Source organism: Micropterus salmoides, unplaced genomic scaffold, assembly GCF_014851395.1.
Source record: "Micropterus salmoides isolate LMB-PRFRI ecotype aquatic unplaced genomic scaffold, ASM1485139v1 Ms_hic_scaffold_13, whole genome shotgun sequence".
NCBI classification, from domain to species: Eukaryota; Metazoa; Chordata; class Actinopteri; order Centrarchiformes; family Centrarchidae; genus Micropterus; species Micropterus salmoides.
In genome coordinates, this window is record NW_024040374.1 from 8,588,225 (window position 1) to 8,612,509 (window position 24,285).

Sequence of the window (24,285 nt, forward strand, 5' to 3'; positions counted from 1 at the left end):
CAAAGTTCTTCAGAGCTAGTGCTTCATAGTGCACCAGATTGATGCATTTCACTCCCCTGGACCCTACTAGAGGCTCCAATGTCCAGCAACCACAGGCTTACAAAATCCAGTGCGAAATGCTGACATAATTATGTTTTTAAGTGCATACTGGAAAAGATGCACATACACATCTGAATACAAGCCGTTTTATGACTGTGTAAACAGCTGCACTGATTTAGATACCAAGCCAAGGGTGTCAAACTAAACTCTAAACTACTCATGTCCAGCTGAGGCCATGTGCTGCTTGTTGTTCCCCATCTCTCTCCCCTTATTTTCTGTTATATTTCTACAGGATCTGTCTAATAAGACATAAAATGCCAAAACATTGCCTATTAAGTGCTACGCCGGTACACAGGTAAAACGCATTTGGTATAGACAGCAGGTAAACCTTCCTTACCATTTACACTACTTCGTACTTACTAGCCGAGACTTTCTACAGCTTCAAAGAAAAAGGCAATAAAACACTAACTATAAACTTAAAAATTAAGGATTTGATTTTAAATAATTGTGATCTCAATGTATGATGAAAATCATGGTGATAATGAATTTTGCCATAAGCCCTAGACAAAATATAACGTGTAGCAAACATTGATAAGCATTTCATAGGCTAGTTAGTTTAAAGGCTGACGAATACATTCCATTTATTAAAGTACCTAGGACAGAGAATTATTCTCCCCTTCTAAACACATCCCATTTTACACTAACCTTAAACGATCACATTCAAATCAACTGCCAAACTATTATCATAGAAATCAGATAAAATCATATGATCTTGTGTGTGCCAATTCTCAGACATCACCATGGGTAAGCAAAGTAGTCAGCCTGGCAAGTGGCATGTCATCTAACAGTCATTATTTCTCATCCTTCTCATGTATTACAGCTGAATTTCTTCAGAAGATATTTTCAATGAGTCATCTATCTGCTTTCTACATCGAGTTAGTTCATCAGTCAGTGTGTCAATGTCCCTATCTCTTCCTCTTTCTTCTCATATAGATGTGTACCATTAGTTAAATGCATAAATGTCTCCTTTATATCAGGACTGGTTTAGACTGGTGGAACTGATCTGACGCCAGTTTTATTAGAGTGAAGTCCACTTCAGCTGGAAAAAGGATTGACAGTTCCTCCCTGCCTTCTTGAGTGAAGTCATTCTGCTTTGTCTGCATGCCATTGTTTTAAGGAAAGGTAAAATGAATGTAACTATTATTTCTGGCTAACAAAACAAGACCTTGGAGCAGCTTGTAATGTAACTAGTGATAGACAGACAATCCTGACGTAGGTGATTCAGGTGTGGGTAAAATTAAGTCTACATAAAAGACACATAAGCACAAACACTGCCTCCATTTGCGTCATGGTGACAAGAAAGAATCAAATACTGTGTTAGGGCTACAATGATTACTTTCATTATCAATTAATCTTGCTATTATTTTCAAGATTAATCAGTTAATAGTTTGGTCTATAATAAGTAAAATAAAGTAAGTATAAATAGAAAAAAAAGATGGAAGTAGAGAATTTCTTACATTGGGCTATTTCCTAAAAATGACAAATGATTAAGAAATTATCAGAATAGTTGGCAGTTAATGTTCTGTCAATAAACAAATAGATTAATATTCTTATAGTTTTAGCTCTTTGGTGGTGGTATTGAGGCGTGCATGTTGTCACTAAAATCTTCAGTTTCTAAGTCCACCCAAACTACAGGGTTTTGTAGCTTGGGTGGACTGGACCTCTTATTATTGCATCATCTGATGCTGGTGCTTTTATACATGAAATGATTAGGCTATATACTATGTACAATGTATAATGTAAATTGAGATTTTCACCAGCCGATCAAGTTTGAACATAAAAAAAAAAAAACACATGCAGGTTTGTTTTTTTTAACGCAAGTAAACCTACTAAGAATAAGAGACTGGCTCCTGACATTGCCAGTAGACTAGATTGTGTTTTCTGTTTGTCTCTGATGTATCACATTCGACAAGAACACATCATTAAGCAGGCTGAGTAAACAGTAGAAAGCAGCATGGAGGCCAGTGACAATATTATGGTGTTTGCTGTGTGTAGCCCATAGACCACATAAAAAAAATAAGGTGTAGCCGTTCTGTTTCTGGTTTAACAGTGCTGTTAAACCAGAAACAGAACAGGACAGGTGACAGGTGTGTTCAGTGTTTGTGACGTCAGAGCACGGATATAAAGTCATATAGCTGACTAATGTTTGCCAAACAGCTATTTCTACAACAACCATCATGATGACAAAGTGCTGTTAAAGAACAAGAAAGTGAAACTGAGATAGAATGAGACACCTCTTCCCTATCACAACTTTCTCTCATACAAAACCCTGGGTTGACAGCTTATCATTGGTTTCTTAGGTGTTTTGTGAGTTTTTCAATACACTGCCTACTCTGGTGAAAAGCTGCAGACAGTGGCCATTTAGTTATACAAAGCATCATGATAAATAATCAAGGTAAGCAATGATTATCCTGTTCCCCTACCGGGGTTATAAAACAAGGCCACACGGCCATTCAAGTGGCCAACAGTCCGAGAAAACCGTCAGCTTTAAAATAGTCAAGAACGTCGAGCACATGAAATGTTGAGTCCTAGCAAAAACAATGACATCACAAATGTGCTAATTCATAGTGTTTTCTGTAATGCAGAAATTAAAACAAACTGATAAATATATCTAAATCAAGTCTTCTGTTCTGATGGACACTTTGGCATACATCACAAAACACTCTAATCACCTTGTATCAAAAAGTGTCAATTAAACAAGAGCATAAGGCAGGTGCACTGATAGAGGCTTGTAAGCAATATCTGCAGGCAATTTTTAACTCGTGAATCATAACCACACCCTCAACTGAGTGGGTGTGATCAAAACATAGGTGAAATTACTTCTACCCATTGATTAATCAAAGTTGCCAATGGTTAAAATAAGTCCTTAAAGCTGTATTAAAACTATTTTTAAAATATATTATAATTTTTCTGCCTTTGTTCCCACTCTCGACCGTAAATGATAGCAAAATACAGTCAAGCTGAAATTAAACGAGTTAGGTAAAAAACATAAATAAAAGATTTTGTTTCTTTCTTTCAGGGCTTCCAAGTAAATGCTAAGGGACAGCTCCCGCAGTGGAAACTGTGTTGCCAAACCTCTACCAGATTACACATGCTCAACCCTATTGGATTTAATTACACTTCATGGCAGAGTAAGGTAAGGCTTTTATGTTTGTTTATTTTTAGACACAAGAAGATTATTTGGACTTTAAACATCTGGCATTGATGTGTTTCTTGTGTGACACTGACAGTTGCAACACAGGATGATTGTTTTTTTGTTTTTTTTTTGAGTAAATTAGAATTAGTCTCATTCTTGCGCTTTTGTTTTGTGCACATTTCTTTCATCAGTTTCTGTGATTTTTGTCTGTAACATGGCTACATGCCTGCACTTAAATAATGTCAGTGCTTTGTTGCATGGTGTCAAGGGTGCATGCTTAGATAGGACATCCCCCAACATGTGTCAGCATTGTTTGTTCATTAAATGACTTATTAATAAGTCATTTAATGAGTGCACTATCCTTTCAAGGATTTTTCTGTACCTGTTTTTGGTGATTCAGCACCCATATATAAGCATATTGACATTAAGGGTGTTCATTTGTTATCACTACTTAATTGGTATACCTCAGTCAAGTTAGGACACATGCACTCAAAATCTGAAACTACTTTTATACGAAGGTTCATAACATTAGTTCTATTGTACTATTTTGCACCAAAAGAAAACGAAACTAACAAAACCATGATTAAGTGCTGTAATGGTCAGATATTCAAGCTTTCTTGATCTTCATTATGGGCTCTCCTTTATTGACTCCCTGCATTTCTTGATTTTTATGGGCAACAAATATAATTCATGATTGATGCTTTAGCCAGCTGTTTAATTTCACCATAACCACAATATCAATAATTTCATCTAAATATTAACTTTACAGTGAAGCATTAGTTCTTAAATAAGATTTCTAGTGTTCTGACACCATCAACAAGTAATTTCTCTGATTAAGAGACTTTAAACCCGAAAAGTAGAAACTAATCAGTGAAACTTGCTGGTGAAATGTTACCTTAAGGACATTTATATGGCAATGACAGTCTACTTTCTTAGTAGGTAATGCCAATTCAGAGTAGGTATTGTTAGTTCATAATCCATGCCACTGAATTTTAGAAACTTAAATACAAGTTAAGGAGCACTATACTTATGTTGTAATTTAGATGGGCAGGAAATGGAAAAGGAGCAATTTTTTTTCATTTCAGCAAAATGTGCTACACCATGGCTCACTTGAAATCTGAAAAACCAATGAGCCTGAAATGAAAATACAGTGGGCAGACAAGAGGCTGGTAAAGCAAAAACGTCACAGAGGCCACTTGATTATTACAAGAAAAGGTCAAGTAAGTGAATTTAGTACTCTTTGATGTTAAATATCACGTTATCATGGGGAATACCAAAAAGGTGGGCCCATTTCTTTTCTTTAACTGAAATGAACCTCAAAAGCTTAAAAACTGAGAAGCTCAAACTACTATGACTGTTTAGTTTTGATCACTAGCCCATTTCAAAGAAGCCTACATTAAAAAATGTCAAATTATTAATTCATATCTACATTATTTCAAATGTCAATTCATTTTACTTAATTTTAGCCACAGCCTACGTTTGGGTGAAAAATAAAATCTTCAGTTATTAAAACACACACAACCACATTTTGGTTAATGAAAGTGTAATTACTAAAAATGAAATAGCTCCGAAATTAAGCCTGCCACTTGTTGATTCTAATATCAATAAAATGGTGATCAAACAAAAGTGTGGTTAAAAGTGCTTTAAATGTTCAAAGTCTGGCAGTTCCAAGTTTCTGTCAAGAGTACAACAGGGGAGAGCTGCAAGAAACCACGTTCTTTCATTGTTTGACATTTTAGTGACTAGTGGTAAAGCCAGAAAGTGTGTGTGTGTGTGTGTGTGTGTGTGCGCGCGCGTCCTCAGAAGGAAGTGCCTACTTTTTCAACCTCAAATATGTGAAGCTACTTACCCTTCGCTGTCACGATTTTGTATGATTTATTACAATATTGGTATTTAATGTATCACTATTTTATCAACTAATTAATTACATGGTCTATGAAATGTCAAAAATCCAAGGTGATGAGTTTAATATATCATAACGTTAATTAGTCAAGACTAAAAATCACAAACCCAAAAGTAGTAGTAGATATTCAGTTTATTATCACATAACTTACAAGCAACAAAAAGAGAAAATATTCACATTTAAGATGGAACCAGTGAATTTTGACCATGTTTGCCTGAAATATTGAATCGCTTATCAAAATCTTTAACATTTACTTTCTGTCTGAAAGTGGGCTAATGGATTAATTGACCAATCGTCGGGGGCTAAATTAAAAGTGACACCTTCGGTCAAAAGAGACAATCTCTGCTAGTACTGTTAACGTTAATGTGTAAAATTCCAGTTAACAGAAAAATTCAATAATAATATAAGTTATATATTTTAAATCTAACCACTTAACTCCATTTTTACTATGTTGGATGTCAAACTTTTTTATACAAGAGTAGGCCGTAGTCTGGGATATCGTATTGCATCATATTCTAACATCTGCTTAATATTTTGTCCTCTGTCTATAAAGTCCTAACTGAATTCTTAAGGTTACTTACCTTACATTTCACACCGTACATTAGCCCAGCATTTATCGGCCTGTATTGTGCCACTGAATATGGATGAAGTCTCAATGCTATCATGCCAAGTAGACTAACGCTGGATGACATTAGCTTGTTTAGCCAGTTAACTTATATGTTCAAAGCAACCAGCAGCTGCACATTTCCCCACTTGACAACAACGGAGAAAGATGACAAACAAGTGCATGTGTTTACGTGACCAGTAGACAAACATTTTTTCCCCCGATGGGAACATTTAATAAACGGTTATTTACTCACCTCGCAAGCTCAGCCAGACAGCTGGCAAGTTACTTCCGTTTCGTTTAGTACATTAACGTCAAACGCTTCAACCAAGTTGGAGCTCCTCTCTAGAAGGATTTTTAGTATCGCTTGTCGGTTATTTGATTCCAAAACTTCCCCAAAAAAATATCCTGTATCCAAATGGAAAAAAATGTTGGGTTTATTCCACGGAATTTAATGACTTTTGGTCGCTTCAGCTGAAACGCAGACAACGTCTGCTCTTGCTAGCCCTTCCTGACAAGTAACGTCCCCTTTCCCGAAAACAACGCAGTGGCCGTCTGAAAAAATGAGGCAACTGATTGGCTATTTAGCCCGTCACTCAAGATGACGATATTAACCCTTTGCTGCACTCTGGACCTAGACACTGAAAGTGTGCCTGCCTTTTTACTTATGTTGTGGGCACAGAAATGTATTCGCACAATGGGGAGTCACTCATTTGGAGACAAAAAGGTGGCCCCCATATGAACACAATTGTCAATTGCTGTTTCCAAGGTTAGGGACTGAAAAGTATTTAAATCATCCAGAAGAAATGGAAATTTGAACTTCTACATTCTCATTACAACTGGGCAACTCTGCTGAGGCAGACCATTTGATCTGATTCAAGGAAGCTCAGTAAATGAACGAATGATAAATGAATAAATAAAGAACAGTTTCAATAAAATGTTAAGGTTAAGACTTGGATTTTGGTTAGGGTTGGTGTAAATCATGTAATGTTTACAGTAAAGGATCCCCTCCAGACACATTTGAAGACATAAAGAAGCATGTGCTTTGAATAAAAGTGTGTGTATGTTCCATGCTGGACCATGATCTGCTTCCATACTAGTTGTGATGTCACAAAACACAAACAGAGGTCAAATATCCAAGTGCAGTAATAATGAACAAAACATATTTTTGAGTGGAAGAGAATGATAAAGATTAAGGAAAGTCTTAATGAAAATCAATCTAGTCCTCTTAAGTGACAAAAACAACTCACAAAGACAGGGGAACAAATAAGGGTATTTCACTTTCATGGACTACACAGTGCACACCTTCCGAACACTGTAGCGGGGGGATCATCGTTCATCGTTCATATTTGCCATTCTGTGGGTGGCAAAAATGTAGGTAGTTCCTTCCAGATCTTTGTTTGCGCTATTGTGTTTCCAAACCTGATAACATGTAGCAATACCCTGTGTTTGAAATAACTACTGCAGGGGGCCCCATCTCTTTTGCATAACTGTCCTTTTGGATGTGTTCTTTTTTTAATGGAAAATCTGAGACTACATTCCACTAGCAAAGCAGTGCCTACATCCTAAATGTTTTTAGGCATACAACACTTCATATCCATACTGTGAGATTCTGCTCCAAGTTATGTAATACATCCGTTTCCCCTTATAAAACTTAATTTGTAACAAGGAGGAAATCATGACTCTTGCTCTCCTTAACTCTCTGGATGAAACAAACACAAAAACAAAACAAACAATGGAGTTTGAAGGTAGTGGAATCAAGGTGTACATATTGGCATCTTTTAAATGTTAAAATTTAGGCTAACAATTTACTTATATAGGATTTATGGACAGTGAATAAAATATAAATAAAAACCATAAAATAAATAGTTGCGAACAACACAGTCATGTATTTGTAGGCAGTTTTAAGGACCTTTTTAAATGTGTATTTGCCAGAAATGCTCAAATGTTGTTTGTTGTTGTTTTAAGGCTCTCCTTATGAGTGCCCACAAGAGCAGTTATAGTTGTTCACATATACAATAATATCTGCTCTACAGCTACATTACAGCATGTAAGGTATTTATCAAATGTTTACATACTGGTTATGAATGGTAAATACATACTTTACTTACTGTAAGGTGTTCCTAAATTGGCATTGGTATTTGTGTATTTTCCCTTTTTTTCTCACATGCTTCAACAGAGGGGTTGGCTTTCAACACCAAATTACATCACTGCAGCACTTATCAACTGTTAATCACTTGGTCTATTGTTCCAGCAGCTTAGGGAATAGACAAGGAACTGTGTAAAAAAGTGGGAAAATTCTTACTTCCTCAATGAAAGAACACGGATGTGAAGGTTTCTGTGAGACATAAATTTTGGGTGGTTCATTTTAAGGGAGGGACTTCCCATGCCACATCCCAGTAATCACTTATTCTCTTGCATTAAAGGAAGTGTGACAGAAATTCCCCATGATCACGGCCGTCCATAGAGTTTTGGATGTTTGCGAAAACGGTAGATGAGTATACTATCATGAAATTTAGTAGATTTGAATTTATTGCACTCAGTCAAAAAATGGGAACCTCCCTTGACTTTTCATGCTTTATTATCAAGAAATATGCTTTACCACAAAGTATCAAGCTATCACACGGTGAGTCAGAAAAACATGTGAATCAAGGCGAGTTGAGCAAATTGAGGTTAGAGTGAGACAAAAACAAAACATGTATCATGACTCTTAGGGGATTTCCACGGTAGCTACAGTATGTACCCTTTGAATAAAACATTCTAAGGACAGGTGCAGAGTGACCTGTGGTTTATCAGACATGACTCAAACAGAGCATGTATTATTCAAAACACTGTTCTGAAAAATATGATTAATTTCAGAGTATTGACATCATAAATCACACGACAAGTCATGTTTTGATCTGATATGTTGATATTACATACTGAACATTATCTAAGATTCACTTTAACAACAATGACACGGCAATTTATACCAAAATGGAGACTGTCATTGGTTTGAATCGTCAACACTGTAGGCGTCTTGGATCATGTTCAACTGTTAAGTTAGGGGGAAAAAATCTCACCTAGAAATGGAACAAGAACTTGTTTGTTGTGTTTTCAAAACTGGATTCATCCAAATCTTCGGGCTCCATTTAACATGTCTGAGAAATGAACACTTAATTTGTTTTTACAACAACAACAACAACAACATATTCATTATTAAGGTTTCAAGGTAACATATTACACAGTGAAACAGAGATATATTCCCTGTTCCCTGTAGACCCCAAAGCACATCAATAATAGATCTTCAGCTCCCTCTGTTGACAACAATGTGGAACAAGCAGTTAGGACTACCTTATGCCTCAGCCTGTAGCCCAGTGTAGACCCTAATTCCTTAAATTTTGTTACGGCTAAATTTGAAGAACAAAGTGTTGAAAAAGTTATATTTATAAAGGTGTTAGGAACTATGTTGAAATGCAAGGTTCATCAGCATTAATCAGACTGGAAACAAAGGTGGGCAGTTTTCTTCAAGTTTGCATTGTGTACATTAGTTTTAATGTTAAATGTAACTTAATTGCCAATGGTATTAAGAAAGCTGTAAGAAAGTATTCAATTTAATCTTAAAAAAGATCAGATGAAACTTCAGCCACTCAATAGTTAACTGTTTCATGGCTGCAACATTTTGTATTTAAGATCCACTAAACTTTCAAAAGCATGAGAATGTCACATTTAAATAGAAAAAAAATCCCTTTATTTCTTAAAGACATTAAGAAGTGCAGATAACATTAACTTTTAGGTTAAGGATTTGAGATGAATGTTTTAAAAATCCAAACTTTTGGATACCCCATTAAACTTTTCAAAATCAGCATAACACAATAATTTCTTTCTTCTCTTTGGTCTTCTGGCTCGTTAGCCAAACGTGCTTTGATTCACTGCAATCGTGTCAAGTTGGCAGCCATCCTTCAGTTATCACAGTACTGTACCTTCGATGGGGACAGCATCAGCACTGTGATAACTGAACCAGGGCAGCCTGTCAAATCTAGCAGTCCGGGGCTTCGCTCCATTCGTCATCCACCCATTATATCCATGCTCTAGGTCAACAGGTGCAAAGAAAAAGTTTTTCATTTGTATTTCTGCAGCTCATTAGCTGGTATCTCATACAAAACATATGCAAGTTGTCTCAAAAACATTGGTTTCCATATGAATAATTTTAAGTGACATCCATAACATAATAATACCAAAAAGAGATTCAGCTACAGCATAATACAGTCATGTAACCTAAAAAAAAAAAAGCTACAAAACATAAACTGTATTTGATGGTGTGATTAGGGGAACAACAATAAATCAGTCCTTATATACTGCAACGAGCTCATACAATCCTGATAATCCAGCTTTCCTTGCAGGTCAGAAAAGTCTAGATTTGGTGAAAGTGGCTCAGCAGTATGTTTAGGAAGTTATACAGAGTAAGCTCCTATTTGCAGTTAAATCAAAACAATGCTGATGTATTTTATTAATTTGTCTAGGCCTTGCTATTAGCACAGCCAAAGTGGTACAAAAATTGATTCTGCAATGCAAAAGACTATGTTGTCCATTATACAATGAAACTTCTACCAGTGTCTTAAGGCTGGACAGTTAATAATGCACAAACCTGCACATGCAATTTGACCTACTGGATATAAATATGTGATAATAAACAACAGTGTACAATTCTTGGAAATGGGAGGATAATGTTGTTTATTTAAATTATTTATGTATTTTGTCATGATGCACGTTTATCACTATTTCACAATTTCTTTCCATATGGAAGTATGTCATTATTATTAAGGTTTCAGACACAGAATAATTATTTCTTTGTTTCTATTCTGCCCTTTGAACAGAGGGCTCGTTAATGTTTTATCTCTTTAAAAAATTAGCAAAGTTTTACCCCCCCTTTTCTGCTAGGACTTTGTAGAGACAAACTTCGGTATATTATTAAAACCAACCACAAGGCCGAGGGAGTGACGTCAGACTTGTTATGATTCTCCTCGCGGGCTCCGCCCACCCTTCGGCGCGAGCAGCCTCTCGAGCAGTCCGGTGGCGTCGCTCGCCGACGTAGCGGCTCCTCCTCCTAGTCAGTCCGCCCTACGCACTTCATGTAAACAACTCCATTAGCCCCACTGTACAGGGCACTGGCCAAAAATGTTCATGTCAGACGTAGAAAGCAAAGCAACATGTGCAATAACTAAACAGGGCAGAGGACAAACACATCGTCAGGGCTGAATAGGTACTCCGTTTGTTGTCATCGGTGTCTGTAAAAAAAGAGACCCTGTAAAGACAGCGCGTCCATATTGCACAAACCCTCAGTGTAAATAACTGGGGAATGTTTTATTAACAGACAAGGTAACAGGCAGCCATAGGCCTAGGCCTACATTTAAATGGCTCCGATACTAATGTCGGGGAATAAGGACAACATCGAGAACTGAAAGCTGTGCCAACGCTTGTTGCTGTTTTCTACAAATAAACAAAAGTTGACCAATTTTAAACCAATGCCGTTGGGTTTTTTTGCCATTACATAGGCTACATGCCTGCTTTAATTAAGCAAAATATGCTTTTTAAAAAGCGAAACTATGAATGCAATGTTCGTATTGAATATTGTGCAGCCACACGTTAACGCCCCAGCATTGCTTACACACCCCTTTCCTAGCCAAAAACAAACAGCGTGCTCTGGGATCCAAATATAATCATTTATTCTAAACGACATTCAGTCTACATTAAATATATAACAACTATTTGGTTCACTTACCTGCAATTTCCCCGTTTAATTCCCCGTGTTTACATGAATATTTTTAATGACGCAGCAAGACCACACTGAGCAACGTGATTGTCGCCATTTTTTGTTGTTATTGAATTCTCCAAAGCCATGTGACAAATTGATAATTGTTTTAAAAACAGGCTTCCGGGTGTGGAGACAAAAAATTGTTTCGCGAGGCTAAAAAAGGTTAATCTTCTGAGTTGTTTGTCTGGTGGATTAGTCTGGTTACTCCACTGACTGAAGACAGAAGGCTGTGCGCAACATTTGACAGCTCCGGGACGCTGCCGCCGCCGTATGGCTCGCAACAAGTACTCACTCGATTCCTCCTGTCCGCAAACGTTGCGCGGAATGACAGCGACTCATGTGCTTTTGTGCACCCGCTGCCAGCAATGCAAAAACATAAGAAATAACAACCCCATAAGAAATAACTAGCTCTGATGCGAGAGAAATGCTGTCAACAAGTGGTGGAATTCAAGAATAGCCCACTTTATGAATAAGGGGGGACACATTAATGATATGCAGTCATTAATTTATTCATGGCAGAACTGAGTCTCGAAATGTCATCTTTTCTTAAATAATTTGAAAAGTTGATTACTATTGAGGGATAAACACTATAATCTAACTATATTTTTTATTGCAAACCAAACAAACATCGGTATTTTTATGGGTCAGGTGACATTAAATTGGTTGCCCTGCCTTTTCTCTCACTTGTAGGCCTGATACATTTGAGGCATGGCTTAATGTCAACAAAAAAATCCTTGCAACAAGCCCCAACTTGTGTTGAGGGTGGTTTGATTTCTCACAGAAATCGTTGCAGTTGCAGATCAAAATAACTTTTGGCTATAAAGCTTCCCATAAAGGCTACACTGGACATATTTAGCCTTGCCCTGTTTTACAGAAAGGCATTCCCTGAACCTAACCAAGACAGAAATTATGACATTCCAAAAAAAAAACAAAACAACAAATATAAATTCTTTCTAGATATCATTGCTCTAGAAACAACTATACCTACCCTGGCCTAAACATCAGCACCACAGGTAATTTCCACAAAGAATGACTTGAGAGACAGGGCAAGAAGGGCTTTTTACACCATCAGAAGGAACCTCAAGTTGTACATCCAATTTTAAAATCTGGCTTGAAGAATTTGGACGATACTCACTAATTATAAAATTTAAAAAAGAGAGCATTTCAATTTTATAATCACCTAAAAGAAAGTGACCCTGTCACACAATATAACAAAGCCCTAGCCAGAGAGACCCTAGAAAAAAGCTGCCTCAGCCTGCTGGTTCTGGGACTCATAAACAGAAGCAGAGCCAGAGAAAATGATAAGAAAACAAAAAGGAAATTTTACATATTGGAAAGAATCAAACAAAAACCAGAGCAAACTGGAATGCTATTTGGCCCTAAACAGAGAATATGCTGGCATATTACCTGACCACTCTAACCAATCCAAAACTAAGGAAGTCCTTCACCATGTACAGACTCAGTGAGCAACAGGCTTGCCATGGAGAGAGGTCTTCACAGGCACACCTGGCTCACCAGTGAAGAAAGACTGTGCACAGAGCAGGAGGCTGAAACCAACCGAGCTGCACTATTCAACCACCTACCAACTGTACCAAGACATTTACTACCCACAGATAACAACATGGTTAATAACAAAACAAACTCCATATCTGCTGGGCGAAATACAACAATGCTGAAGCAAGTTTTGTGAACTGTAAGGACAGGAAAAGGGCATCCAATGGAATGCAACCACCATGAAGACTGTCAATCATCTGTGTATTCCAGCATGACAATGCTGATCTCTGTACATAGACATACTTACTGTACATAGGCTAAATACAGAACATAGCCTATATCTTTAAATACATTCATTTAACCATGAAAAATGTTGCAGTGTTTTAATAGGCTAGTTCTCACTTATTTGTATTTGTATTTATTTTAATTAATTTTAACTAAAGGTCTACATTCTTTTCTATTTTATTATTTGATTGTACGTTCTCTTTTACCTATCTGTATATATATTTATAGCAAATGAGCGTATATATACAAAGCAAATGTGTATGCTATAGACACACATTTGCTTTGGCAATGTAAACGTCTGCTTTCCATGCCAATTCAGCCCGTTTGAACTTAATTTAACTGAATAGATAGATAAACCAGGGACTTTGCTTTACAGTTGTTGTTGCGGAACTGCACTTGTATATAAAAACTACACTAACCAGGTTACCCCGCAAAGTTCGTGCGAGTCAGTCATCCGCATTTTTTCTGGATGATGTGCGCATAAAAATAGGGCGTTGTGGCGACTCCCTCATTCATTCGCAGAGAAAAGGTTCTGTCCTTAAAGGCGTAGATGAGCGTAATGTATTCATAGAGAGCTGAAGGAAAAAAAATGAAAAAGGCGTTTTGACTACTTGATGCGAGTAATAGAGCTGGATAGCCCCAATGTGCGCAGAGAGTGGGCTCTGCGTAAAGAACCGGAGACTCCAGAGCAAAGCAGACATTTAAACTGGCAAGAGAAGTTTATAAGCCATCCAGTGTTTGGACCTTTTTGATCGCTCATGCTCAGCTGATTAGGAGTTTAATTAAGAGGCAATTTACTTCGTCATCTTGCGCACAAACAGGAACAACATTAGACTATTTGTGCCTCACAGAGGTTTTACAGTTGCAGCCTGTGTTTGAGGAAGACATGGCCAAGTTATTCCGAGCTGCTATCATGGGTCCACCAGGATCAGGGAAAGGAACGATATCCAAGAGGATTGCGCAAAGCTTTGGCCTGCAATATCTGTCCAGTGGCCACTATCTACGAGAAAGCATAACGGCAAATACAGGTAGGATATATCTGCCAAAGTACTGTAGCCCAAACGTCAGTAGTGGTGCCAACACAAAGAACCAGTCTGCAGAAAAGCAGTTGATCAAACGCGTCATTTTCTAAGCTGTATGAATTTGACAATTGTTTAATTTTCTTCCCCTAATATCATAATTGACACAAAAATGAAATCACAGCTGAAAAACAATGGTTACTTTGCAGAAGGAAGTGAGATGCCTGCATTTTCTGGTGGTTTCTCTGTATCTTGATTTCAGTCTAGAGACTTAACTTGTCCAAATGCCCAACCCCACAATGACTCAGTGTTACAATTATTTTCCCAACCTACACACCTTAAACATTGATTGTGTCTCTTTAAAATTTCCTTATTTTAACTTCCCAACTGGAATTAATTAAATTCACAGCATGTGACAAGCTCGCATATACTGATAATAAAATTGGAGTTCAGTTCAGAGAGCTTAAGTAAAAACATGTGTGCTTGGTTGCCATAACTGAATTGTTTCAGTACATTTGTGACCTGCTACATTATGCTAATTAAGCCTTTTTTGCTTTTAAAACAGGTTTTGGGTTTTACTAACCGGTAAGTTCAGTTAGTGTGTTGTTTAATAGTGGCTTTGCATGACTGTTGATTAAATTCTCCACAACATGCTCCAGATTCCAGAGCAATTTTAAATGAATAAAGGTAGGAGAGGTTCCAGGTAGGAGTTTGCAGTGAAAGTTTTAACCATTTACCTTCTCTGGTTGGATAGTTACATTAACAAGATGCTCTTCAGCGCTACCAAGAGTGTTTTTTGTATGAAGACCTGGATAAGTTAAACAGGCTCTGACCTGTTTTACTTTTGAATTTCAGAACTTGCAGAAATGTGCAGAAACAGACATGCATTGACTGTCTTTACCTTTGTCTGTTGTGTATCAGAGGCAGGTGTGCTGGTGAAGACATACGTAGAAAGAAGCATGCTGGTGCCTGATCATGTGATGACCAGACTGATGCTGCCCAGACTAGAACAGCTCAGCAATAACAGCTGGCTGCTGGACGGTAAGAATAGTTTTTTTGTTTTTTATACAAACAGTGCATGGTCTTTACTTTATTCTACTGATGTACTATGGTACACCAGCTTTGCATACTTTATCTTCCAGCAGCCTCCATCCTTTGTTTTGATAATTTGTAGTGAAGGAATATGCTCTCCATAATGCAGCATCATCAGCAGTGGTGGGAATTGCCAGCCACCCCTTAAATCTGGTTGGCCACCCCAGGTGCCACCCCCAAAATCCCCAGAATGATAGCCATGTTAGAGGCAGGGCCATCAGCCAAGCATTTTTTTACCCCTTTGTATGTTCAGGAACATGGCCCCAAAGTGCCATATGCAGTGCCTCCTCTACTTGAGTCTGGCGAGTAAGTAAGTGGAAAAATATGTTCTACAGTATCCTAAATCTGTGGGTAATTAGTACCCTGAGATACTAAATCTAGTACCAGCAGGTCTGTACATGCTCTCGACTGTTATTCAACTTACAGGAGTCATAGAGGATTTTCATCAGATTCAAATCATGATTCAAATAAAAAATCCTTTAAAAATATTTTTGCTGTTAATATCAGGAGGTTCCACCAAGTTCCTTGTGCTTTCCTGATCTCTAGATTCACAATTGTATAATTTATTCACATTCAGTGCCAAGCTTTCACTCAGTGACCTGTGTTACATCATTTATAAGTCAATTAAAACCGTGGGGTTTATATGTCTTTCCTTATGGCCGAGATGAAGTGACAACAACTGTAGTAATGTTGTATGTTAATATATTGCAATTTTGTATATGTGATACATAATAATTCATATTTTCCATGTATACAAAAGTACAAGAACTAGTTGGAAATGGCCTGAAATGTGTGTTTAGAATAGCAAGTTATAAAAAACAAAACTGCATGTAGGTTATTTTTTTTCCAGAGGAAGATGTTATCTGGTAACATATTTAGTTTGAGCCATCAGTGACATGAGATGAGTCCTTTTGTCAAGTTAATTATCCACCACCTTCAAGAGAGATGCCAAACATTGATGAAACAAACTTGTTGCTGTTGTATAAATTTAAACCTTGGAACATTATCCCTAAGCAAATAATTGTGGTTTTGCAAGAGAAAAATGGCAACCGAATCGAGGTTACACACACGCACACACATACACCTTCATTTATTTCAGTTCATCGTTTGTATGTCATGACTCTAATAGGTCGAGTTATTAGTGTTCACAGCATATTGATTTGCTTGGTATTCTTCACATTTTTGAGTTTTCAAATGTAAATGTTCATTTTCACCACCATCAACAACTAATACAGACACATCTAAATGTATACATACAGTATATATCAACTATATATAGCCAAACATACTGTACTGCATAGACATTTCTTGAACCCTGTCTCTTTCCCACTTGTAACTTGTGATTGGAGCCTTCCTGTCCCTCATTTGTGGGCAGCATGATACTCTGGAGGTTAGAGATTTGACAGCTCTTTATTGAACAAACAAAGGCACATACAGAGCGACTGCCAGTTTCTGCTGTAACACATAAGTAAGCAATAAACTGAAGACAAGCCCAAATGTTTGTATACCAAAGCATGCTAAAACAAAAAGAGAAAAATGTTTTGTGGTTTGAGGGAGACAGTGGTCTTAAAACCAGAGGAACTACATTTATAGTAAACTTGCCATGTGAACACCCATCATGATGAAATGTTCTTGAGCAAGGCAATGAATACCTACAATCCCACTGGTGCGGTGCTGTCCTGTAGGTCACATGACCTCTGACTCTGTAGAGACCACAGAAATGTAAATCAATCACAAACTGAATGTACAAGTCTCGTGACAAAAGTGGAATAGAAGTACTACAATGCTTCTGTTCAGTTCATTTATTATTATTCCAAGTGGGAAACTTGACTTGCAGTCAGGGCACAAGATAAAACATGCACACAAGGATCAGAATAAACAACACAAATACACAAAAGATACACACACGAAAATAATATAAAATGTTACCAGTACATACAGTACACTATAAGTAAGCCTACCATAAAAACATAAAACAATCTCTAAATATGAAATTACCTGAGACGATTTAGCAGTGTTATTGCACAGGGAACAAAGGAGTTTTTGCTCCTATTGCACTTGAATCGTGGAACTCTAAATCTCTATGACCTGAGGGAAGGTCGAATCTACTACTGCTTTATACCCTTGCTCTAGGGATGGAAATGTTGGTCTGTCAGTCAATAATGAAATATTTCAGCAACTACTTGATGAATTGCCACATAATTTAGTACAGACCTTCATGGTTCCTACAGAATGAATGATACTGACTTTAGTGATCACCTCACTTTTCCTGTAGTGCCACCATGAGGTCAAAATCTTCACTTATCTAGTAAATCTAAATATGTGACTTTGGGTGTTTCTCAAAACCAAAACTAATCTCTTGTGCCACCAGGAAGTTGACATTTGTTGTTTGTGTGAAATGTCTCAAGAACTATTGATGGAAATAAAGTTCATCAATTTGAAAATTAAAATAAAAAATTTAAACTTAAAATAAATGATTCCTGGTTGACGATGCCTCACACATCCCTCCTTCTAATTTCTGTCTAGGTTTTCCCCGGACTCTGGCGCAGGCCCAAGCTTTGAACAATTTGTATCAGCTGGACCTGGTCATCAGCCTAAACATCCCCTACGAGACTCTGAAGGAGAGGCTGAGCGACCGCTGGATCCATCCAGCCAGTGGCAGAGTCTACAACATGGGCTTCAACCCGCCTCGAGTGCAGGTCCCAAAAGTGACATTATAGTTACAGTGCTTAAAACAAATCTCATGGCATTTTTGCAGCACTTTATTGATTTTTCTGGAGAACAATTTTGGCCTTCAGATACTTCCCCATATGATTTGCGTCAGTGTGTTTTGAAGCTTGTAGGGATTTAATGTCTGTCTCTAATTGCCACTTATTTGCTACTTGACTATGAGGTCATGTACCATTGGCATCAGTTTGCATGGCCTAACTACAGGAAATTAGTCACATAATAATATTGTTTTGCAGCATTTTATTTTATTAAAACAAATGCACAAAGAAAAAAGGGACAAAATGGAGGTAATTTTAGGTGATATGGGAATCATTAGGGTTATGCTTATGTTTTTTGCAATAACAATGACCGGAAAGATCAAGTTCAAGTAGCGACTGCAAATCTTTACCAAATGTTATGACCAGTGTTTATGTTATGGATATCTTTTATAATTTACAGTATGAACGAAATGATCCTGATATTAAGACAGAACTGACTCAATGCAGTGTGATTTACTGCATTATGTTGTAATCCCCTGTGCTATGAGATTCCAGTGCATTGTCTTGAGTTGACCTTTGTTGCATGTGTGACCTTGTGTTGCCTTCCTCAGGGTAAGGATGACATCACTGGGGAGCCACTGGTTCAGCATGATGATGACAAACCAGAAGCCTTGATGTACAGACTGAGACACTACAAAGATGTGGCCAAGCCTGTCATAGACTTATACAAGTCAGTAAATACTTCTCTTTCAAGGGACAAGCTACACTTCTTAACAGTGATGTTCTTTCTCCAGACAGCCAGTAGTGTCAGTTCTTTCCATTAACATATGAAAATCAGATTGATTAAGAAATATAATCCATCAAAACAAACATTAAGGTGTTTTTAGTTTTTCTAACATTATCATTGTCATACTATCACAGTAACATCATCATTACACAGAATTAAGAGTTGGACGCTGACAAGAAGTGCATTCACATACACTGTTGCAGACAGAAAATCAAACTCAGATGTCAAACAATAACAAAACATGGAAAAAAGTATTGTGAATTTTGTTTTTTCTTGCATTAAAAATGCTTGGATGTTTTTCTGTGATCAGTATTTTCTCATTTTATAACTAAGAAGTGAGTTTTCCAGGCCTGTGTAGCCCTCTCCTAATCTCTGCTTGAGGCTAGCAGCTCAAGGCTACATTAGCTGCTTCTAACGTAGCACTGAACTGAACTGTTGGTGGTTGCGTTGCATTGTGGGTAATGTAGATGCCAGTTTTTGACAAGAAGAAGTGAGTAATAAAATAGATACTGTTATAGGAGTGCAATGCTAAATTGGTGGTGTACTCCTTAACATTAAGCAACTAATTGGCAACATTCTGTCATTCAGTCAATAATTTATTTTATTTTTACCCAGCTTTCCTTCTTATTTGTTCATTTATTTCTTCACTCAGGTCACAGGGAATCCTGCACTCATTTTCGGGTACAGAGACAGACCGGATCTGGCCATATATCAACTCTCTCCTCAGCACCAAGATGCACACACAGATAACCGATGCCGTCCAAACAGAAACACCCTGACACTACTCTGAATGAAAAGACCACAGGGAAACATCAGGAAGCAGCCAGAGGAAGTGTGGTGATGTTACTTGCTAGCCTCAGCTTTCAGTTTCCTCATTAATAGTGAAGTTTAGAGAGAAGGACACTGATCAAAACTGTTGTCAATTTTTCAAATGAATAAGTTGTAAGCAACTATTTCAAGAGCTTTATTGATTGTGTTGAAATGTTCAGTTCCTTTAAGGCAATATCAAAACTTATCCTTTTTGTAAATCATAATTTTACACAAGCACTCAATCAAGTAATTGTTTTTTTAAATCTGCAATTGTTCCAGTTCCCATACATTAAATTTAAGTCATAGCTCATTCAGGGAAGCTGTGGTAGAACCTGTTAGAAGGTTTTAAGCAGAAGTAAAAGTAAATAGAGAAGGAAGGATTCCCGTTATTGCAGCTCTCAAACCAAACCAACAACAGAGATAACCATGAATATCACTAAAATATATTACAGTAAGTATCTTACTCCAACATTAAACATGTGATACTAAATTACAAGATTATTGTTATGAAAACTTTAATGAAAGCAGACATAGGAAATATTTCTAAAATAATATAGATTTAATTAATTGCACTTTAAATTGTATTATTTTGTAAAGGATAAGACTGAAACCATTCAGTTTCCCTTTAAGTACTTCATGATATTGTAATACTGCCATTTCCATTGAGCAAGATACACATTACATTTTTATTACATTTGGTCTCACTACAGGCTTAATTGACAGATTCACTGAGGGCAATACAGACACTATGCATTGCGTTGTATCTAAAGGTCTCTATTTTTGGAAAAGTTGAAAAACATGCTGTGTAATATGCTGTATAAAATGCCTGAAAGTCAGCTGTTACATATAAGGGGCAGCATGGCTCAGGAGGTAGAGCAGTTGTCTAGTAATCCGTTCGATCCCTGGTTACTCCAGAGAGTGTTGAAGTGTCCTTAAGCAAGACGCTGAACCCCTAACTGCTTCTGAGCAGGATGGCACCTTGCATGGCAGCCTCTGCCATCAGTGTATGAATGTGTGTTTGTGTGTGTGTGATTGGGTGAATGTTGGCATGTGCTGTGAAGCACTTTGGTTGGTAGAATAGAAAAGCACTATATAAATGCAGTCTTTAACAATTACGATATGTAACTACCCTGCAGAATCCTTTTTTTTTTTTTTTTTTTTTTAATTTGTTGGCTTCTTCAGCTCAGTGTTTCGAGGATACATCCATCAAATATGCAAACAATGTGCACTGCATAAACTGCTCTTGACTTTTGTACTGGAATGCTGCAGAATATTATGCAATCTGCAACTGTTAACATGCAGGATAATCTACTGGGGAGAATCACTCTACAGCACACTCTGTGGCTGGGATGAAGACCAAATATAGAGTGCCTCTGATGTTGTTACATTCCTTTTAATTAAATATACAATGTTGCCTTGAGATTCGAAACATCAAAATGTCACACATTAGCGTTTTTCAAATGAAATGTTTTGCAGTGTTTGTTCAACTTTTAAATACTGCTGGATATAGCTTTAATCAGTAACAGGTCACTTTTATGATTTACATGATATGTAAAGGTCTTGTTTTTCAGAATGTTGGAATATATAAATCTGTGTTACTGAGTGAACAACTTGTAAAATGTTAACATTTTTAAATTGGTTTTTTTTTTAAATAAAAAATTAAAGATGTCATATTTTCACCCAATAGAACAACATATGAGTTAGCCCTTTACAATAACTTCAACATATAGTGACTTACCTGTACAAAAAAGACCAAGGAATAGGTTTTAATTGTATTTTCCAGCACTGTTAATGCTGGCTTGGCAGACTTGAAACTGTATAGGAAAATGTTGTAACCTGAATTCATTATGAAGCCTCAAAATAGCAATGTGCGCAAATTCAGGGATGGCCACACATGCAAAAAATTTGCCTTGAGTATTTTTATTTTTTTTTCCAATGGAGTTCTTGTTTTACTTATCTATGGTTTAAGGATAGTAGGTGTTGTACTGATTGAAGTCCAAAGATACAAAAGGAAACACTGGCTCCTTTACTCACTATGTTGAGTGAAAAGGACAAGATGTAGGCTATAATGTTTTCAAAATGTCAGCAACTTGTCAGTGTCTTAGTGGCCTCAGCTAAAGTATGAAAACTGTAGTTTTTAGTTTGATAATGTGGGGGTGTGACTAAAAAGGAGGAGTCTGTAGGAGTTGTGAGCATTTGATTTACACTTTGATTTCCTGTTGTGGAGCAACTAATGCCTGGATGCTCAGTGTGTGTTGCTGAATGAATGGGCTTAGTGTGTTAAGTTATATATGACCACACCCTACTGCTGTTGAGTAACACCACAGTGGATTCTTTTCTTCCCTATTTGTAAGCTATGCTGTCCAAACATGTTACATTCAAAGAACAATCAAACAATTTCCTGTGGTCTTTGTTTATGATTAATTCAATACTTGTTCTGCAAATGTGCCTACTGTAAGTACACATCTGTACTGTTCATTTACTGGGTCTGATTATCAGCTAATATTAAGTGGGAGACGATCAGCTGGTTCATACTAATTTGGTTGGGTGTAGACAGATTTATTTGTAGATGCTTTTAACATGTGTTTCTTGCTCTGAACATACTGTAAGCAAGAGGACAGTGTAGCCACAAAGTCAAAAACATGAAACTCAGGCATGTTTTATACACAAAAGCTCTTTGCGTTTTCAATAATAATTAAAAAAAAACATTATTTTGATATGTCAAGGTTAGATATTTAGAGGTGGTCTGCCTGGTTGAAACTACACAAATGTTACTTTTACAACTCTGAAGAATCTCTGGATAATCACTACCAAACAAAACATAAACATAAAATGGCTTTGCTCCTCCCTTTGCTCCTTGATCTTTCATATCATGTGAGAAAAACAGGAAGCAGCAGGAGGGCGTGCTAACTTCACTCAACACTAATGCTATCGTGGATATTTAAAACGCATGCACATATAGGAGTACTGTAGCCTATGACTCCTCCTCTCTAATCCTCTCTGTAAATAAACCCCATGTGCGTTAGAGTTTGGGTGACACTCCTGCTACTGTACGGATTAGTCTCGTATGCTGCGTTTACCTTGAACAGAAGGCACCGCGCTGTTTGTGCACGCATGAACCGTGATGCGGTTTTGCAGATCTTGGTGTCCAAAACCTGAAATGCTGCACAGTTGGTGCTGTATTTAACGTTTTTTTTTTAATCGCCTCACGATCCTTGTTCCTACAGCAAATGCACAAGTCCATCCCTGGTTTTACCAGGCTGGCTCAGGCTCGCTGACAGCTCCGGCATTATACGCTGAGCGGCGCAGTTTCTACTGTACAGATTCACCAACATCCCCTCCCGCTTGTGCTATTTCGATAAGGCTCATCCACAGTATCTACAGATCTACCCAACGCCATCGCAGGACCTTGTTTGTTGCTCATATGCCAATATGAGATTATATGATGATGCCGTATCCTGGCGCTGCCTGTATAGGCTAGAATTATTGATAGGTTAATTGGGAGCTACCGGGGAACCCTTGAGGGACAGTGTGTCTCACAGGACGTTTAACGCTTTTGACCTTTCACTGACAGCGAATGACAAATCAAAGGTTGGTGTCTGTGAGCGGAGCCGGGGTACAGATCGCATCTCCACCACCGCACAGGACGGCGCTCCCTGGAGAATGGTAGAAAGCGGTCTGAAAGGTAAAGTCACCTGCAGAATTCTCCATTTTTATTCATTTGATGTGACTCATGAGACACGTTTTAATGGGTTGGCCTCTTTTTTTATAACATCTCCAATCATGCAGAGAAGGAGAGCGAGATCATCATGATCTGTGTGTGGATGTTACATAATACCTTGCTACCTCCGGAAATCCCCCCCTCCCCTCCAGAGTGCATCTCTGCTCGGTGGACACAGAGGTTATCAGCATCACGCATTTTTTACACGGGGAAATATGTTTCCCCGTGGAACAAGTACACTCCATTTGGTCTCACTTAGGAGACAAATTCATCTAAAATCACAGATTGTCTCTCAGGGCCTCTATGGGGATTGATGTGCACAGGAGCATCATGAATGACATCATTTGGTTTATTTTGGTTCAGGAGGTGTCCATTTTATCTCACATAGCCTGTGTAATGCTATTTTTCCTCTATATGCTCTATAGGCCTACTCATGATAAATAGCTAACATTCCCAGAATAAATTGAATTAACAGTGTGAAGGCTGCCTCTTCAGCTGGATTTTTCTGTCAGCTGATGATTTCGGTAACGGCATTTCAGGACACCAGTTAAAGGCACAGCACTCTGTCCGCAAATCGATTTAACATTTTAAGAGGACAGGTCTTTCTTTTTAAATTGCATAGCCTCCGTAGGTTATTATGGCATATGGACGCGATCGATGTATCTTGTATCTTGATCATCACTATAATCAGAATCACCATCTTTATCATCTAGGGATAGCTCTGTAGGCTACATTGAGAGGACAGCTCCTTCCTTGTCTAATCGCCACCGTCACGTCACCATCAGCGTCAAGCTCGTCACGCGAGCAGCTGAAACACGGCTTGGTGTGATTTC

At 37.6% G+C, this 24,285-nt stretch overlaps 3 protein-coding genes and 1 long non-coding RNA gene across 5 annotated transcripts in view; 2 read left to right on the plus strand and 2 right to left on the minus strand.

Annotated features, from left to right (window-relative positions):
- Nucleotides 1-6,272, minus strand: part of jak1 (Janus kinase 1) — a 38,826-nt gene extending 32,554 nt beyond the window's left edge. The window contains exon 1 of the mRNA XM_038715317.1: nucleotides 5,999-6,272. The gene's annotated coding sequence lies outside the window, so the exon portion shown is untranslated. The remainder of the gene's footprint in view (nucleotides 1-5,998) is intronic.
- A 2,033-nt stretch (nucleotides 6,273-8,305) lies between these two features.
- On the minus strand, nucleotides 8,306-11,975 carry LOC119900409. The gene is made up of 2 exons (XR_005444049.1): nucleotides 11,504-11,975; nucleotides 8,306-11,009 (listed from the first exon to the last, which is right to left on the minus strand). It is a non-coding gene; the product is annotated as an uncharacterized LOC119900409 (long non-coding RNA).
- Nucleotides 11,976-13,819: 1,844 nt separating this feature from the next.
- ak4 (adenylate kinase 4) lies at nucleotides 13,820-21,375 on the plus strand. 2 transcript variants are annotated; one of them, XM_038715326.1, is made up of 6 exons: nucleotides 14,198-14,343; nucleotides 14,900-14,919; nucleotides 15,256-15,375; nucleotides 17,953-18,125; nucleotides 18,746-18,864; nucleotides 19,574-21,375. In XM_038715326.1, the coding sequence occupies exons 3-6, from the start codon at nucleotides 15,294-15,296 to the stop codon at nucleotides 19,698-19,700; spliced, it is 501 nt and encodes a 166-aa protein (XP_038571254.1). In that variant the 5' UTR covers nucleotides 14,198-14,343; nucleotides 14,900-14,919; nucleotides 15,256-15,293; the 3' UTR covers nucleotides 19,701-21,375. The 2 variants fall into 2 exon arrangements, with proteins under 2 accessions (XP_038571253.1, XP_038571254.1); XM_038715325.1 differs by lacking the exon at nucleotides 14,900-14,919 and having other exon boundaries at nucleotides 13,820-14,343.
- Nucleotides 21,376-21,548: 173 nt separating this feature from the next.
- The window catches only part of dnajc6 (DnaJ (Hsp40) homolog, subfamily C, member 6), a 43,117-nt gene continuing 40,380 nt past the window's right edge, over nucleotides 21,549-24,285 (plus strand). Inside the window, exon 1 of the mRNA XM_038715322.1 lies at nucleotides 21,549-23,416. The gene's annotated coding sequence lies outside the window, so the exon portion shown is untranslated. The remainder of the gene's footprint in view (nucleotides 23,417-24,285) is intronic.